The sequence below is a fragment of the Falco cherrug genome, chromosome 6 (assembly GCF_023634085.1).
Source record: "Falco cherrug isolate bFalChe1 chromosome 6, bFalChe1.pri, whole genome shotgun sequence".
NCBI classification, from domain to species: domain Eukaryota; kingdom Metazoa; phylum Chordata; class Aves; order Falconiformes; family Falconidae; genus Falco; species Falco cherrug.
Window position 1 is genome coordinate 55,079,109 of NC_073702.1, and position 19,972 is coordinate 55,099,080.

General features: G+C 40.3%; 1 protein-coding gene across 2 annotated transcripts in view; it reads right to left on the minus strand.

Annotated features, from left to right (window-relative positions):
- Positions 1-7,809: 7,809 nt before the first annotated feature.
- The window catches only part of ENPP1 (ectonucleotide pyrophosphatase/phosphodiesterase 1), a 55,549-nt gene continuing 43,386 nt past the window's right edge, over positions 7,810-19,972 (minus strand). For both annotated transcript variants that reach the window (XM_055713726.1, XM_055713725.1), the window contains 8 exons: positions 18,539-18,714; positions 17,960-18,011; positions 15,052-15,206; positions 13,751-13,886; positions 12,694-12,774; positions 11,481-11,613; positions 10,605-10,761; positions 7,810-9,746 (listed from right to left, as the gene is read on the minus strand). In XM_055713726.1, coding sequence (XP_055569701.1) covers positions 9,579-9,746; positions 10,605-10,761; positions 11,481-11,613; positions 12,694-12,774; positions 13,751-13,886; positions 15,052-15,206; positions 17,960-18,011; positions 18,539-18,714 — 1,058 coding nt within the window. In that variant the 3' untranslated portion in view covers positions 7,810-9,578. The remainder of the gene's footprint in view (positions 9,747-10,604; positions 10,762-11,480; positions 11,614-12,693; positions 12,775-13,750; positions 13,887-15,051; positions 15,207-17,959; positions 18,012-18,538; positions 18,715-19,972) is intronic.

Below are 19,972 nucleotides of genomic sequence, written 5' to 3' on the forward strand. Positions count from 1 at the left end.
AATTCTCAAGAACACCATGTATGCAAGAGAGCAAACACGCAGAGCAATGGAAATACTTAGAGAGTCACATTTGACCTTTTCCATTTATACATATTGTTTGTATATCATTCTAGGTTTGTTCTGAGGTCAAAAAGTCCAAGGTCAGTAAGTTGATCAAGCTTCTGAAATCTAACATGGTAGGAGTTAATGAAGAAGGCCAGCTCATCTTACCTTGGGAATTGCCATGAATGTCTCTCAATGGGTTTTCCCATCAGTATCTAGCTGTAGTTGCCCATCTAGGGGAATCTGCTCAGCTGAGGTTTTTCTTCTGCTTGTGACTCCAAATATTTTTATAAGATGGCATAGAAATGAAATGTTTCTTTCTTTCCATTGATCCTTCTGGTCACAGCTCCACAGCCAAGAAGTAGCCGCTTTGGGAAGTCCTACACAGATCAGAACATGTCCCAGCCAGTGATCCTGAATGGATCACAGCATAGCTAATGCCTCTGAGAAGCCATCTGGGATCAGCATTGCAAGGGAAGGCAACATTTGGCTTTGCTTGCTGTGTCAGAAGCTCAGCGTTGCTGCTCGTCCTTATGTTCCATAGCAGTAATACACAGCACTGCAGAATTGCTGTTTTATTTTACAGTTATTTGATTAGATACCCAACAAAATGCTGTTAGAGAAGAACTGGCAATATTACCCACTTTAACAGCCAGAGTACTTGACTCTTAGAGCTAGTCAAAATGGGATACATCTAGTTATGTGCATATATGATATATACATCTTTTATCTCATGAATGGGTTTAGATGAAAATTGATTTTTTGATGAGGCAATTTTGGAGCATGTAATTTCTATGATGCTGTAGGAAGTATGGCAATATATTCTAATATTTAATATAGCTAACACTTAATACACCATCTGAACCACTATCAGACTAACAAGTGCTGAAACAGCAAATACATCCTGTGCTGGGTGCTGGCCAGGCCCTGTCAGGTCCCAGCTGGCACCCAGCTCTGCTGCTGGGCGTTGCCAGACAGAGCCGGGTCCCAGGGAGGAGACCGGGCTCTTTCTCTGCGTCACGCTGACACCGTGTGGCTGCTCTCCCACAACAGCAGCCTTGTGCTCCAGGTATAAGCTTAGGCCTCCATACAAATGTAAACCAAGCTCGTTATGCTCTTTTTGGTGGTAGGTATTTCGTTTCTTACTTGAAACAATCTGTGCTGTTTTGTTAAGAAGGATGGTGTGAATTAAGCATAGACTTGTTTGGAATACAGGTAATCTTTCTGATTTTCTCGAAAGGTGTTTAAAAGTCATAGCTGCACAGGTCTGAACACCATGCATTACTTAGACATACACTTATACATTTGGCACATTATTGTCCCCTATATTAGAGATGCAGAAAATAAAACACCCAAGCATACCGTTAACACTCCTCTGGAATCAACTGCAAGTCTCAGGATGAGGTCCCACTGATCCTCTTTCTCTCCTGCTTTGGGCTGTTGCCATGCTTTGAACTGGCAGCAGAACAGAAGCCCCTTGGAGACCCTCCCTGGGCATCCTCTGACTTCCCAATGGCACCCATCCTGGAGGAACAGATCACAATAATATGTTATAATGTCACAATAATTGTGACCAGCAGATACCTGGAAAGATCATCCAAAAGAGAGGTTTATTTATTAAAGGCAACAATATATAAGAGTATTTTTTAAATGTCTTGCTTTTGATCTTGCATGTTTCTTAAAAACTAATCGACTCTCCAAGGTTCAAGGTTTAGGATGAGCAGAGCTTGCTTCTCCTCCTTAGATGGATACATAGGCGTTGGGCATCTGTCAGAAATCCATGAAATGATTTTATGTAATTGCATCTCTTTTTCCAGTTGACTAATTATGTTACAATAAGCCTTTGAGTTGAATTGTTGAAAGGGAAACTCATTTCCCTCCTGACTTCTTCAACGTGCATAGACAATGAGTCACATTTATTTTGTGTAAGTTTGGTTTGATAAATAGGACTTTGAGTCCGATGCTCTGGCTCTAACTGAAAGCTACTGTAAAGAACCTCTGATCTAGTTCCTTACTTGAGACCCATTTCACAGAAAATGTATGCTTGTACAAACAAGGAGGCAAGAGGGCTGCTGTGCCTCGTCCTCTAGATCCTCTCTACTGCAGATGGCCCCCCAACCAAATTGTGGAGCAGGGTCTGGTACATGGACAGCTACATTACTTAGAAAGTGGTAAGAAATGATGGGCATTTGTTAGACGCATACACTTCCTCCATAATTAAGTTTTTTACAGCTTATTTGAATAACACCTTTATTCACTAGTAGCAATGATGGACTGGCCATTCTCAGTCACTCAGAACCAGAGATTCACCTGCGATTTGCTTTCATTACTCTGCTCTTTAACAGCACTGTACACTTTGTCTTCTTCCTGACCAAAGAAAAGAGGGTTTTAGAGAAAAGTTGCCTCACATCACCTTTGCCAGGTGAACAGCTTCTAGCAAGGAGTCTTCACAGAACTTCAGACCTTTGCCACTGACTTAACTAAACTGGCTGAAAATGCTCAGTAAGCCTCAGACCTGTCACAGGACCCAGAGGCCTTGAGATACCAATACCAATGGGTCAGGCAGGCTTCAAAAAAAATTCTTCACTAGGAGTGCAAGACTCCTTGGAAAGGCGTGTGGACAGCCCAGCTTTGTGCTCACCATCAGCCCAGTCCTAACTGACCAAATTCTTCCATGTATAAATCTCTACTAAGAGTTACATCCAGTAACTACCTGTGCACAAGTACTCTCAAGTTGCTGGTTTGAGAATCCAGGTTAGCCAAACATTTCCTTACAATGTTTGCTTTACACAGAAATCTCTCTACCCTCTTTCTTCATATTAAAGGTGGTGGCTCAGCTAAGCAGGTCTAAGAAAATAATTCCGGTTAACTTATCTTCTAAGCACTATATTCCCCACATAAATACTTTGTGCTGTGATTGAGCCTTAGCACTGCTGTTCCAGCTGCTTTCAGGATGGCTTTGAAATTCTTATCATCCGCACCACCCAACAAAACCAACATCTGCATAAAGTGTCAGCACTGCCCCTCTTTTGATGCCCTTTCAGTAATGGAAAAGTTGGACTCTTGATGAAATACCTACAGCTCTATGATTTTTGTGGACTCTGATATTAAGATCCACATGGCTTTTTCTTGTAGATAGGTCTTTTTCTTCCAATACTTTGGGTGTGCCATTATGTCTTTGATGGAAAATATGTCCGTATTCCATAATCTTTATTTTGGCATGGATGATGCTTTGGCAAATTGTCATTGCAAAGGAATCATTCTGGATGTTGCAGGTATCTCCACACTTTATTCAAAGAGCTACATGTCAAGAAGATCTGTGAATGTATCTTTCATCAAAAGCTGAATCTGAATGTCTGTCACTGTTTTCCCAGAGCTACAGCTCTCTATGCCCTCAGATGACAAAGCTATTGAGTCTGCAAGTCATTGTAATTCATGATAAGGACTTAGAGCCAGCTGGTGGGTATGTCTAAGAATTGGTACCTTCTACCTCAAGGTGTTTTCTGATTTTCCCAAGTTTGTTTGCTCTGCCCTTGACACATACTGAGAAGTGTCCAGTCAAATGAAAACTCTCCTCCACATGAACAGTGTATCAGTCCAAGCCTGGAACTTCAGATCTGCAGACAAATTTTTGGACTTAATGGAAGTACAGACCTTACCACCCAATCCATTAGCTGACTTTCCTCTGAAGTTGTGAGAGTTCATTGCCATACCACCCCACCTCTCATGTTTGAATCAGGCTATTTTGGCTCCAGCGTGTTCTGATCTTGCAGTATATGGGGGCAAGGTGTCTGGGGTCATGCTTTTGCTGGTTTTGATTTCCTTTTTTTTGCAGAAAACTGTGGACCACCTGGTTTATATTATGTAAACTTTAAGACGACATCCGTTTCTGGAAGATATCCCAAGAACGATTATTCACCTCAGTGATGAAGTGGTTGTTAAAGAGTGACACTGCATTTCTGCTCTGTCGAACTCAACAGAGGGAGTTAGCAATGTGTGTTTAGGTGATTTTAGCTCATTTGTACAAGGAGAGAAAATTGTTAACATCTGTGGTGCAGTTAGTTCCACTGGTGTGTCTGATACACAGGATATACAATCATTTATATATAAAAAACTTCCTCAGTATTAGAAAGTTACAGCATAACCTTCTTCTGCTGATTTTTTTTGACTGTTTGCACCCCAGTAATTCAGTCTTCCCAGTGGTCTCATCTCTAAAAATTATAGTAGGAGTGTTAGCTAATAACAGGAATGTGAAGTATTTCCTAAAAAGCCTAGGAAAGCCTATTCTTTTCCAGCTGGTTTGCCTGGATTTCTCCTGTCCCTGGGCCATATTTCCTTAGAAAATATACTTACTGAGCGCAACAGATCTTTTCCCAGCAATCTCAGACCAGACCAGAAGAGGGCCAGACACCACCACCAAATGCAGCTGCATTCATTATTCAAAGTAAAATGATACACATGTGATTATCAAACATTGCACTTCCCTAAGCAATTTGTTTTGGACAGCAGAATCAAGTGTACATCATTCCTTTCTCCAGTGTGAAGAGGCTAAATACATTTTTAAACCTAGTTACAGCAATATAATGAAGAGTATAATTACAATTTTGTAGTGGACTGTTCCATCTTATGCAGCCAACAGGTACAAGATTTCAAAGTGAATTAATCATCTGCAAACAGCACACTTTCTGCCACCGAGAAATTCAAAGCTCTGGTACAGATGCAGGATGACAAAGGTGAAGCTTCCAGCACAGAGATACAGAGACATAAACAAATGCTCTTTCAAGCCCCACAGAGAGGCTTGTGCTGAAGTGCAGTTTTTCCAGAGTGCTGCAAACACAGCGCCTCATACCATGTAGACTGACTTTCAGTCATGTCTATATGCCTTTATGGACATGACCAGAGGGCGCTTCTGCTGTCTTCTGGTTGGGGGGAAATCAGTCAGGAGCTTTGGGGTGACTCGAAATGTTTCCATCTAGCTATATTTGTTTTATTTCAGCAGAGAAACTAAAAACAGAAAGGACTAAACCTGCAATAAAAGGCAACACAAATTTAACACATGTTGTGGCTGAGGAGGAATATGATAATTTGCAATGGCATCCTCTAAAATCTGTTGCCAGGCTTCCATAATTATTGCAAGTTTGTCCATGGTCTCCATAGAAGCCTTTCCTGAAGCTTGAGGCCAGTGTGGTGACTCACAGTGGTTCAGTAAGGGCCTTTACTCCTTTCCAAGGGAGTCTGAGTCACAGGACGCCAAACCTGGACTGGTTTCCTGTAATACAGAGGTTCCTGAGTGATGGCAGACATACCTCATGGTACACAAGCCACCTCAGTGTGGTGCTCCAACACCTCCCAGATATTGCTGCAGGGTATACAAGGGTAAGCAGGAGACATTGCTGCTGCTGCCACTGGCAATGGTGGTACCCAAACAAAAATATTTGGAAACTTCGGCTTTAATAAGTTGCTAGGCTCACACTAACTCTGTCCCTGAACTCCTAAAAACAGTTTACCACAGCACAGCAGTAAAAGAGCTGAGTATAGCCCTCGCCATGAGCCCTGGGATGGTTTCCTGACCTCGTTAGTGGTGCTGCTGTAGGCAGAGTGTTACAGCAACTGCCCTGTGACCCTGAAGGAGAGGTCCCACACTGTGCTGTCACCCCTGAGCACCACGGGTATGATGGGCAACTTGTTCTGGCACAGGTGCTCCTCAGCAACAGGCTTGCATTTTGTGGCAGATCTTGGAAGAAGGGAGGTCAGAAATGAGATCTTTCCTCCCAGCTGAGTGCCCTAACCACAGAGTCACAGATTTCATCTTTTATATTCCTTTTTGTCTTCTGGTCCCCATGAATCTTGTTTTCCTGGAAAAGTGGGTGCCCTCCCAGGCAGCAGAAGGGTAGCTCCTCCTGGCTTGCCAAGCCTGCTTTAAAACCTTGTATTTAAAGGGATAATTTTGTACTGTGAATCTCCTCAGACTATGGAAAGGCAGAAGCCCAGGCCACCCACTCGCCGGATGAGACAGGGCAGCTCTGGCAGGTGCCGTGAGCAGATAGCTGTTGTGCACTAGGCTGGACACAGTGGTTTATTGGATGCTGGATGTGTCGAGAAGAGATTTGCCAGATGAAGCCAGTCTCAAATACAGGTAGTTAGATATTGCTTCATTTTCTTAAAATAAAGCAATCTGCAGTAGATCCTGAGATAAATGAGACCAAGAAACCTGTAATGCATTAATCAAGTGAATTACCTTGCAGTTACCAATGGGAGCAGCCAGCGACACAAATCTGTACCACCTGAATACCTCTGAAAGCACAATTCTACATGCATTTTTCCAGCAGCAAACCCATCCTGAGATGTCCCCTGCCTCTCCGCTGATTCCTACCTTGGCATCCCAGAGCTGTCGGCTTCTTGGGTAGGTTAAGGCTTGCCTGCCCAAAATCGTGCGACAACCCATTTAATTCCTTAAGTAACCAGCCCACCCCACTGCTTAACTTGTCCCACAGTTAGACAGCCCATGCCTTAACCAGATGTCCACTGTTGCATCTTCAGGCCCTTTCTTTCTGAACTCAGCAGCCAGAAGGACTAGATTAGCTCTGCCCAACCTGGAACAATCTTTGACATCTGCGAAGGCTCCTACCGCCTCCTTCCTCAGCCATCCTTTCCTTACCCTAAACATATATTGCTGAGGAGACAGACTGTCAGCATCTTCCCTGTATCAGTGGGCACCAACTGCAGCCTACAGCATCCCCTGGCGCCTTCCCCAAGAATGCCTGGCAACACACAAAACTGCTAGGCACATCCAGTTCAATGGCCTTTAGTCTGCCCCTCCACTGTCTTTTTTTTGCCTGCAAGAAGGCCAGGCTACACAGCAGCTAACATTAAGAAGCAGTTACACGTAATAATGCTGACAGTCATGTCACAACAGCATTGCTGTTAACACCTTCCAGCTTCATTAACCGAGAACGTTCAGTGGAGCTGCGGCACCATCCATCAGCTGAAACAGAAAATATTTTACACCCAGATAGACAAAGCTGTCAAGTTTTTGCAGAATTACAAGTTTGATGGTGGCTGCAGCATGCTCCTTGGGGCCCACTGGGCTTCAAAACCACAACACAGTACATGTCATCCTGTGGTATTACCAGCTACTGGATACCATGACTAGCACCAGCATTTACTCACAACGCTCTAATATCACCCTTACAAATGTCTCTAAAATGCAAGGACGAAGAAATAAAATAAGCAAAACTATTTACACTAAGATCAAATCAGGCTAGCTTTCTTCCCTATCAAGATCACTTCTCAATTTCTGGCAGTCACATTCCAAACCCATCTCAGCCACTACCCTCTCTTTACGACTATAATGGCTTTCACAGCCACTCTCTCTTCCAAAATCCTCCCTAGGTCAAACCAGCAGTCATCTGCTTGAAGCCTACCCTGTTCCTTCTTTACCCAGGAACTAGGGTAGCCCTGCCTCTTAGCTGAAACTAGCATTGCTTCACTTTCTGAAGATGTGAACATCTGCCATTTGAATTCAGGAGACCGTACGAGTTCTAAAAATAAAGAACCTCTTGACCATCTTTCTTCGTATCTTCCCCTTCCAATTATGAATGCAACTTCAACATTCCAATTGGAGATGTTATCTTCAACTTAAAGAGCAGGGATTGAAGCGAGCCTCTCCCCACCCCCCCAAAAATAATGTGAAATTGTGCTCTATATCTGCACTAGTGTTTAACTAGCCAGTAGCACTTGGTACAGAAAGGATCATGAACAGCACACTACTAATAATGTTTTTATTGGTCACAGGCAATGGTACAAAGCAGTTACACTGAATAATGCTGTCACAGTCATATCATAATGTGAGGTTGCTACAACACATTTAAATTTCACACAGTGAAACTACTGTAGGAAAAAAAGTCATGCTTGTAACAGAAGATCAAGAATACATCTGGTTAGAAGAAAAAAAAAAAAAAATGGTCCCAGGATTTCAAACCACTCAAACTGAAGTTAATGGAAAAGCTTCCACTGACTTAAGCAGGCTTTGAATCCAGCTTCCAACATCCCCTGACCAAGCTGTAAGGTAAACTGCCTCTCTGCTCAGTCACAGGCTCTTCATTCTTCTAACATACTTGTGCGTGCTGTATTTTCTTCTTTTTAAATGAGAAGAACATAAATGTGTAATTGACTATGCCAAACTTTATACATAACAGAGCCAGTTTTGGCTCATCAGCTTTAGAGAGAGTGGGAGAATTAAAAAAAATGATAGCATGTGTACTGGAAAAGGAGGGAGTTCCTACACTCCTGAGTGCCTGTAGCAGCTGTTTGTGTAGCCTGAAAGCTTCCAAGAAAGCTCATTACATGCTTCTTCAGAATTTGCATCTGGCAGTGTCTGCATTCCAGATGGGTAACTTCTGTGAGCTGAAATTTGGATGATGTAGCACAAAGAACAGCTACAAATGCAGCTAGGATCTGGTCATTTGCCACCAATGGACAACCAAAGGGGGCTGGAACTAGAGGATCTTTAAAGGTCCCTTTCTAACCCGAACCATTCTATGACAGGCCTGTGGGCATTTACAGTAGCAATGAGATGTGCCATTAGAGAAGATCATCTTACCAGTCTAAGGCAACAATCTCACTGCAAAATTACATTTTCTTGACAAAAATGGGATTTCAAAACCATAGCTGACAAAATCATGCACCTAACTGAGAAAGACCTCTTTGGTTCAGGAAAGCAAAATCTTTTTTTATCAAATCTAAGTTTAATTTGAAGCAAGATAATTATTTCTCAGAGCTCAGAGATTTCCTGAATTAATTTCTTCTGATTTGCAGGTGACTTGACACATCCTACATATACCTGCTCACTCTGAGGATGCGTAACAAGCAAGCTGTGCACCACACCCTCCATCAGTGTATCGGAGCATCAGAGACACCAGAGGGCAGCAACATGCCAAGGCTGCCCAGCCAACAGCTGCATTAGCCAGGTGCCTGCTCATTTTGGGGAAGTTTCAGTTAGCAGTCTTACTAACCTCAGCATAGCTTCTTGCACCATAATGCTGCACAATTTTATGAGACCCACAGCTCAGAATGTAATTCATGCTTCAAGGAAAAGTGGAGTTAGAGGTGCTGTTGTTTGTATTTCAGTGGTCACCAAGAATGTAGTTATTTCCCAGAACCGTATTTGCTAGTTACCTAGATTTTTAAAGTAGAATATAGATCGTAACCCATGCTTTATAAGCTTCTCCCTCTCCAGTGCATATAAAAAGATAACATTTTTGTTCGTGTCTCAGACTAGGATGATCAAATGCTGTTAGCATTTAATAATGGACATGGTTCTACCACATTCAAGTGGAAATGGCAGGAGTTGCCATCCTGTGTTACACACGTAGTCCACCAGGAGTCCCTGAGATACAAATATGGCACCCACTCTCCTCCCTACTGGCATTTTGGTCAAAAAAGTTCTCAATAAATGTTCCAGCTTATTAAAAAAAGTTCTCATTCTGTTTACAAATCAGTTGTGAAATGTATACCAATATTCCATAGGAAAAAAATCAGACCATTTCAAAAGTTGGTAAATATGTTTTTAACTGTAAAATGTCAGACACAGGCTGTTTTCTTTCTTGATAGAAGCTGAGTCCAGTAATTAATTCTACATCTCTGATCCGAGCTGTATGAAACTTCATTCTCTCTTCAACCCACATAGACTCAGACTTGCCATCCTATTAGGACAGAAAGAAAAAGGGTTTGTAAGACATCTTTTCTTTCTGACGTACATTTAATCAATTAGCAAAAGACATTCTAATGTTTTAGAAAGATCGAAAGCAGTAACTGTTGGCAAACATCTAACAAGCAGTTAGTACAGATAGTTATAAGCTTGCCTGAATTTAGCACTTGCTGTTACTTCCTCAAGGGTACAGAGCTTGCAGCTGCACCAGTGGAAGTTGGTGATAATGGGGAAAGGCAGGTGAGGTTCAGCATTAATCCACCACCCCTATGATTAAACTAGTCCTGAAAGCTGTGCCTGACTTGAGCAGTGACTTGTGTAATCCTACCCTACAGGATAGGTCTACACAATTCCCATGTTTTTTTTCCTGTTTATATGGAGTGTTGCTATGTGCATTCCCATCACAAGGCCAAGGTACTTGATCTAGAAGCAACCAATGCTCTTCAGGAACATCTGTGTCTCCTTTTGAGTCCGCCTTTGGCCTAGCACTGACCCTTCTTTGTGGGTGACTCATCTTTTCCTAGAAGCCCTTCATCCTTCTCAGCTGTTGACTGGGTATTTGCTCTACAGAAGCCTATGTACACATCACACTGATGGTCTCAATGTACTCCGACTCTACTTTGCTAGCTGTTGAAAGTTTTGCTCTTCAAAGAGAGAACTTCTGTTTCAACATTTGAGCGTATATACAGACTTCAGTATAATTCTGTTTACAAAAATATTGTCTTCTCTCTCAAGACTACCATGACAGACTGTACTGCTTTTACAGTCTCTTAACTAGTTAATCACTGACATCCAAGCAAAACAAGCTCAAGCCTGACTTCAGGTATTTATGGGGACCGAGCAGACTACTTACTGCACAGCTTTCACTGTTGTCTTCTCTGTGAGGTACGAGGAAAGCCAAGGCATCTAGAGACTCTTCACACTCCAGAGGAGTTTCAGAAGTATTTTTACAACTAGTCAGCACAATGAAGAAGTGAGTTGGAATTGCAACTTCTGAGTTACCAGGGTGTCTGAAACACAAAGGATGTTTCTGTAAATCCACCAAATCATACTTGCACAAAGAATAAGTGACAGCAATCTGCTATATTCTGGCATATCAATTTTAGCAACCCACCTATTTAGCCCAAAGAAATCTTAGGCCTGGAAGGAAAACTCCAGATTACTATTTTGCAAATCAAGTTTGGCTTGTAGGCTGATCTAAGTAACATGTTTGGTGAGGTATAACAACAAACTGATTTATCATAAAAACACGTAAGAATCCAAAGTAGATGGAGAGTTCAGCCTGAGCCCAGAAAACCATCTGCCTGCTGGCCTGAACCAGTTTTGCCAACTTGTGTATTTGTACTCACAACTTTGTAGTGGAACACTACCAGCCTAGGAAGTGCTGACCCCACCAGGGATAAGCCCCTGCTCGTCCACTCCTAGAGACAGTGTCATAAGATTTCAGGCTAGTGGACATTGTTCTGCGTGCAACATCTTCCATTACACTTCACTTTCAGGTTTTAAGATCACATATCTTGAGAGCGCATTTTTCCTTTGTGCTTGTTGCTCATTTCTTAGCTTTACACTTCTGTATCTGTTTAGGGCTATTTGACTGTTTCTTTGAACTGATGCAGCCTCCCAAGGCCCCACCTCCACAAGATGCTTTCCTTGATAACAAGGATCGTAATTACTTTTTGACCACTAATAGAGAAAGGAAACAAAGAATTAGGATATGAAAGGTTCCTACCTTTTCACCTTTTCTGGGGTATCATAGAGACCATCAGAATCATAATCAAACACAGGACCACTGACTACATTGACACCACTCCTGGCTGCAACATATTCAGGTAGCAGGTATTGATGGAAGTAGTTCCATAACACTGAAACACAGTAATGGAAGTGGGAAACACAGTGTGCAAGGTAGTAGCTGTTAATATAATTCTGCAGAGTTTTCAGTGGAGTATAAACAGACATGATAAGCTAGAAAAATAACAAATTATACAAGTGTTACAGTTTAAGAGATTGCATCTAAGTGAGCAGCAGCATGCACTGCAGCATCTCCTGGCATTGTGGTTTCACAGTCACCCTACCACAAACCTGACTGAGGCATACTGATGCTGCTACCCTGTGGCCTTGGGTTTCTTTCCTTGGAAACCAAATCATGGAGAGGCTACAGGACAGAAGGTGAGAGAAGACCATGCCTGCTTGGGTCTTCACCGCTATCAAGTTGGCCTGGCTAGCTTGTACAGCCACACCTATGATCTGGGAAGTATCTTACCTGTATGATATTTTTAGTTACAGTTAAGAGTTGACCACTATTCCATTACAAAACAAGACATATCTTTTGTCCAGAGGAAGCCATAGTTAGCCTTCTTTTTGACCAGGAATATGCTTAAAGTCAGTCAACATCTCATGTTCCCTCTCACCTAGGAAAGGCCAGGTCTTCAGATCTTTTCTACTGGAGATGTGATTATTTTCCCATTTCCTTAGTGATTCAGATCCTAGATTCCTGCCTGGAAACCCTTCTGAGTTTAGAAGGCATTCCTAAACTGGAAATTAATTGAATTCCCATAATTGTATGTGGTATCTGGATTCTCTAGAGAATATTCAATATAAACCCCTGTTTAGGTAGGGAGGAAGATGTAAACAAAAATGTCACACATTAAATGGAGACACTTCTACTATGCTCCCATGTAACGAGCCAGTTGATTAGGAATCATAAGCTCACAATGGTGGGCCTTTTCCACATAGGTGATAATCCTACTTTAAGGAACTTTTCACTCAAGTAAGAAACCCACAGTTGGAAGAGGTCTCATTTTATGGAAGCAGCTGAACCAGGGGTCATTTGCATGGTTTGAAGGCAAGCAAAAAAAACAAACAAACACAAACCAACCCACAAAAAAATAAGTAGTCTTTCTTACATTCAGCTGTGTACAAAAACATGCATACAAATAAAATACCTTTAAATGCAGGATACATTGGTACAATGTTGCTGTTAAGCAAGGCATCATAGTGATGTTTCTTTGCATCTGTCATAAAATCTAAAACAAAAAAGCAATTCATTACTTGGATTTGTTACTTGAAGCACAAAAATGCAAGTTTAAGGATTGGTGTAGTAAGGTGCAGCTGACCTAACTTCACTTTCCAAAGCTGATGTGGGTCTAAGTGCTAATTTCAGTACATGCTGGATCCATCCCAAATAAATAGTCTTAGCAGCAGCAGCAATTGCTCTTGTCAGATAAAAAGTGGACAAATTTTCATGAGATTAAAAATATCAGCACAGGCTTCTGAGTTGTGGAGAGGGGAATAAAATTCACTTTATGAATGTCAGACCAACTTTTTCTCACTGCAGAACCTAGGCATAAAAATAGGAGCTCTACTGGAGCTTTGCACTTGTTACAGATGTTTAACTAACCTACTACCCAGTACTTTATGCAGTAAATTTAAAATGCTTCTAAATCAGGTCAGCAACAGTTCACAAACAATTTAACCATTTGTAAACAGCTAAATATTTTGTAATATGTTTGAGAATCTGAGATATGCTCTTCAGACCAATGCTGAATTGCTTTACTAAAGACTACATATGGCACACAACAGTATATTTCACATAGAAAATAAACTTGTCAAGGCAGCTTTTTTACACAATGAAACATCCCTAAATTTTACTTTGGCTAGTTCCAATTAGCACCTGTCATACACAGTGACTTTGCAATTTACTAACTTGCCAGATTTGGGTCAAGGTTTACATGTTCCTTCCAGTTTCTTCTATGAGATGCCACTTTAGAAACCTTACAAGTTCCAAAGCTTTTGGGGAGTACTAAGTGACCTTGGACAACCCCACTAACTGCTGGAAGTGCCTAAAATGTTTTTATTTCTCATACGCCGAACTGAACTGCAACAAATCAGCAACTACTGCTTCATACTCTTAGTTATCAAGAACATCTATAAAAGACTACACCCACCACACTACAAGTTATTTAAATCACATATGCTGTACAATGAAGGCTATGCACATACTTGGAGGAGAAAGGAATCCATAAGTTAGGCGAGGATGATTGCTGTAGAACAAGCATGTCTGGTTATGATTAAAAGAAATACGAACATCCTTGTGTAAACAGCTGGAGGTAGCTTCTGTAGCAGAAACCCACTTGTCCTATTGAATAAGAAGAAAGTATCACTGGTAAAAGATACTTGAGTTACAACAACTCTCTTAGTGAGGGGGACTGCAGAACTCTAAATATTTAGCTGCAACTGCTTTTTATGGTGTGAAGGGACTTAACTAAGATGCAAGAATTGTTCCTTTTATCAGTGGAAAACAAGCCATCCCATCCATTTCATATGTTTTGGAAATAAAGTGAACAGAGCTGCAGCATTTTAATTGAGTTGAGAATAACATATTCCAAGAGAATTTAAATATGCCCATTAAAGATAACCTGATATACTGTAAAAGTACTTGTTCGTTCAAGCTAGGAATCAGAGGCAGCCAGGTGTGGTGTTAGCCATCTTTCTCCACTGGGCCCCTTGTTACAGTAACTGGTTGCTTCATGCCACTAACTTCAAAATATTTTTGAGGAAATCTTGGAAACCTTGCCAGAGTTTAGTATAAATTTAATTGTAATAGTCATTGTTTAAAACCTGATTCTTAGATAATCAAACTAAAAAACATCTTCTACCATCCTAATTCCTTTTAAGGATGATGTGGCTTCCAAATTTTCTCTGAATGGGAAAGGCTAACTTGAAAAGCTCTGCATGAACAGATGCATCTTTGCTGCCCCGAACCCTATCCCAAGACCAGATATATCCTTAAAGTGCCTTTTTTGTTGTTGTTGTTTCCGAATCAGGACAATCTTCTGAGAGAAGGATCAGATCAGGGCATGAATTGTTCCAAGATAGTCCATAGATTTTTTCAAAAGGATCCTGCTACATTACAAACACTGCTTTAAGACCACAAAACCCCTGCTGAGATCACACTAAGGACAGCACCAGAAGACTGCTATAGCAGACCTATGCTGCCAAGCAGTAAGCCAGTGCAGACTCATAGGGTCTCTATATCAATGGCAACAGGCTCCTCACCCCCTGGTGGATCTGCTTGCTTTGGAGGCAAAACTGCAGCTCTCTCAGAGAAACAGGAAGAAGTCAAAGCCAATTCTTATTATAGGAAAGTGAAAAAAGCTCATACAAAATTCTGTTTCTCATGTAATTCTATATAGTTCCCTGGGAGATAACATCATAAGCAGATCTCAGAAGCATTCAGGAGTAATTGATATTCAAGCTTTTTACCTTTCAGTATTGCTTCTAACCTTTTTTCATATACTTACATCTTTGTTAAGAGTATATGCACTCCAGAGAGGCATTCTGTAGTCTTTGCTGTATCCACTCACATAGCGGTAATGGTAGAGGAGGCAGTAATTATGTCTCTTCTGGAGAACCCTGGGCCGTCCGTAGGGCAAGGTAAGTTTCTCTATTTTCTTAACTGCAGCAGAAATAGTGCTTGTTACAATTAAAATCAATATTGGTTTTTAAGTATCTCCCTCTTTTACACACCTAACATTGGCAATTGGACATTGAAGCAATCAGAGAACTCAGTAACAAGAATGAAAGTTTTTCTTGTTCTGTATCAAAGGTATATTTTCTATGCTAAGGTAATAAATTCGGTGGCAAAGCCACTATAAAGCAATATAAAGCTTATACTGTACAAATTAAGTTTATATTTAAAACAAAAAAATTTACACTTCAAAACAGGAGATGGATTAAAGCTGCAAAGTTAAAGTCTTTGTTCACTTTGTATTTCAGTTTAAACACAATGTGGGATCTGCTTCCACATAATATTTAGATGGGACAGTAACCAACTGTGGCAATTTGAAGTCTGCTGAGGGGACTATTTTAGTAGAAACCAAAGTCATATGTAAAAGTGACATTTAAAGGAGAGAGAGATCTAAATACATAATCCAGTGAAGTACTGATTGGATTCTCAGACCTGCGAAGACTTGCTTTGTAATAGTGCGATAGTCATAAAATCTTCATCCTCCCTCTCTCTCATGGGACCACATCTCCTTAGAAACTTTGTATATGGAGAAAGGTATCTCCAAACCTTTAATACATGATACTGCAAAGGTTTTTTGCAGACCTTTGCCAAAGGCATTGCCTGTTTATTGGCCAACTAGTATATCCAATGGAAGAGTGAAGGCTTTCCTTTAAAACTGTATCAGGAAGAACCCACGGGGGATCAGCAAAGTGTGAAAAGCAAAGCAGAATTAGCAACAGAATTACTGTAGAGACAACTACCCTAAAGAACAAAAATTATCAAAACAAAGTAACAAAACATGTTTTGCCATCATTTGCGCAGTCAAATGTCAGTAGAAAGTTTCAGGGTTTAACTCCTAAGGTAAACTTGAATTTCATCAAAACTTTGAATATTTAAATTTTTGCCAAACTGGAAAAAAAGAAAAATAAGATTTTCACATTTTGAGTTCTCTGATGCAAAATAAAAATCGAGGAAAACTAGCACATCATTGAAATATTTTAAAATAAAAATATTACTTTGCCTTTGAAAATGCAAGCATTTTCAACCATTATATGACTGGAATTATAAAGATGACATCAGTATATTTTCCATTAAGGATGTCAAAACCATCCACAAATTATGCAGAAACATGATTTCAAAGTAACTGTTTTATATGGGGAAAGAATGTGAGCAATGAATGAATGCTGCAGTTATTTTCCACAGTAATTCTACAACACACACACAAAAGACAAGATTGTGATGTTTATTTCTCCACCCATGAGGGAAAAGGCAAACCATTCTTTTTTCCATAAAACTAAAAATGCAGTTAAGATTTTGTTGTTCTTATAGGCTATGAACTTAGGACAATCAATGAGAGAATATGAAAACTGAGGTAACTAATAAAGCCTGAAGAGTCATAAGGAGCATCTGGGCTGGTTACTAGAATTCTGTAATGAGTGATAATACTTTTTGTATCTAAGTAATAAGTGCTTAATTAATAAAATTTACAAGGAAATTACTGCTATTAAGACCAGTGCTAAGCCAGCTCTCACTGATAATCCAAGCAAAATCCTGCAGTGGCAAAAAGATAGGTTTAGAGCCTTAGGCTCCTACTCCTACAAAACGGAACTGAGACAGGTTATGCAGCTGGCCTTGCAATATTTCTTTAAAGCCCAGTTCAGCAAGGCATTCAGGCATCCACTTACAAATTAGCAGAGTCTGTTTCTATGCAACCACTTGCACACTGAGGGGAAAGCACACCGTATCATACTAACTGGATTTAATTTTGTTTCATAAATGTTACAATAGTGATAGAGTTATTTTAAAAGGGTTCTGGGACACATTTTAAAAAGATGCCCTGGTTGCTAGCGGAAAAGAATCAAGAAACTTCTATCTGCTTTTTGTGCCAGAACAAACTATACAAATTAACATAAGCATTAAATTAGCTCTGAATAAGCAGCAAATACTGGTTCCTGCCTGTAATTGGCATTTAAGTCCAGATCCTAATAGTGAGCTACAGTGGAGTATTGCCAGATACAGTTTATTTGCATAAGAAACAAGTTTTCATGAACATACATGAGGCAAAGTCTTTATCAACCTATTTCTTTGATAGCCTATCATCTTGATTTCATCTTTGAAAGTATTAGCACCAAGGCTTATATTTCATTTTGACTTATGGTTTTCATTATTTACTTACTGTCCTACTTGCTTCATGCTCAAAATAGTTAATTTTGTTTTACAAATCATCAGCACATCTATAGCCTTGCAAACTGCAGCTCAAACATGGCATGTAAACATCCAAAGAATGGAAATAAAGCATAGGTAAAAAAGGCAACACCTTAAGACCGTGTAGAATACACCTTACGCTTCATTAAAAGTATTTTGCCATTGTGATGCTGGTATTTCCAGGGATTTCTTATCAGGTACTTTCCCATACCATGCTTTTGCTTCCCATTCTAGAATGGTCATTACTTCAGTGCTAGAAAAGTCAGAAGTATCACATAATACATGTGCCATAAAGACACATGCATAAGGGTAGACATTTATTTCAGAACAAGTTGTTCCATAGGACTGTATTTGAAAAACTCAGAACTGTAGTCCCAGCAAGTATTTCAAAGAATATTTACCTCATGTACTTGAGTTATTCAGAAGCTTAAATATAGAACATTTTACTTTTTTAATAATTTTTGTTACCCTTCTATATTACTATCAAAAGTTCTTACCTTCTGTTTCAGTGAGATTTAAACGCTGATGGAAATCCCTTATTGGCAAACCCTACAATTATAAAGCAAAATCAATGAGATTCTATTGTGTTCTACAAAGCGTACTATGAGCCACTACTACATTTAAAACACCAAATGTAACATCTGCCTTGCAAGTTATCCCTATACAGAACTCACTAATATCTACTGAGTAGGGCCACAGAATTTTCAGAAACAAATAGTTTTTGCCACAAACAGATCTACAGCCTTGAAAACCACAGCCCAAAACACAACATTCACAGAATGGAAAATTCAACATAATTAAGTGAAGCAAGCAAGAACTGAAAGCTTTCCCCATCAAAGTTTGCTTCTCTGGCATTTTCTAGGTTTTTCAGAGCTGAATATGACTTAACATAAGAAAACTGCAAAATGAATATATTAACACAGGCTAGTAACCGCTAACTCCAGGTGAGATTTGATTTTGAAACCAGTAGTAGGGGACTGCAAAACTAGTAGGAAAACACTGGAAAAGCCAGAGTTTCATTCTTTAAATACAACACAGATGTCTGCCTCCACAGCTTTAACTGTTCCAGTACTTACCTCTGTCCTGCAGGAGCAGCCAAGGCTCACTGAAAAGGCTCTTTGTCCCACCACAGAGCAATCGGAAGGATGGCTTGTTTCTTTGGGATGGTGGGGGGTGTAAACAGGGTTCCTTAAAAGATGGTTTAGGCGTCCATGGGTTCCATTGTTTGGGGCTGGTTTCAAATCAAGCAAATCTATGAAAGAATTCATGTGATATTAACAGGAGCACTGCTGCTTGTATTGCAGTTACAAGTATGGGTGAGTCAATAAAGCTGCACTGCTTGCTGCTCATAACACCGAAAAGGGAAAGCAATACAACCCTTTTAAAAGGGAGCATACATGTTCTTAGCTAGGGCTCAGGATGGTATTAGTCTGCTTGTAAAGTGGGACAGAACAGCACACACACACAAAAATTAACAAATTAAATGAGAAGTGAACTTGCAGCATCCAAACTTGCAGTGGGGAACAGAATGGCAAATCTCAAACACATGAAGCTAGTTGCCACCTAACATTGAAGCTTTGTGAGAATAAGTTTGGGGTCTTTTTGTTGGTTTGGGTTTTTTTTTATTACCTGGAAATTAAATGCATAAGCTTCAGCTAATAAGCATCACTAAAGGGTAACGCCACAGAAGAACCTAGACAGAACACGGTTTCTTTCTGCTTGTCACTTAGGTCTAAAATGTTAAGCTTCAAAAATCTCAAAGTAATCTAATCACAAAACCATCTCTGCCATTAAAGTAATTTAAACAACTAAAAGCTGCTTACCAGTAATGCTCAGAGACACTTCAGACACCTTCAAAATACTGAATAGACCAAGACCTGTGTCATGCTTAATCCTCACTAGCACTCACAGATCTATTGTTCTTCCGCTTAACTCATACTGAATCTATGAAATCAGGCATTTTCAAAACATAACAGGTGATGAGACACGTGTCTCCAAATGCTTGGTGTCTAGATCACTCACCTAGAGCACAAGAATTAGAGCTGAACTTCCCTTCCTATGTGGGGAACCAAACACAATTCTCCCTGTACCGTGCCACTCAGATATGTTAATGGAATTCCCTCCAGATGAAGCTGTTTTGGTTTGGAAAGAATAAAACAACTTTTCCAATCCTAGGAGTCCCAGTTTCAATGAATACTTCACACAAAGCAGTGATAAAGCAAATCACAACCAGTCCCAGAACTCTGATCCCCACTTCAACAGACAAATTACATTGTTATGTTACAATTACTTGAAGTGGAGCATCCAGGATTTCACAGTGCCCCAGAAAACCTGGTAATTTTAACACCTTGGAGAACATGAGTTGAAATCCCCCTATTCAGACAAGGCAGTTAGTGATACATATCCGGTGCTTACGCTTTAAGTGCTGAGATGTTGGACAAACAGGAGACAGTATCTCTTCTCTGGCTGCACTTTGCAAGAAGGTGCAGTCAGGCACCTCTGAGAGAAAC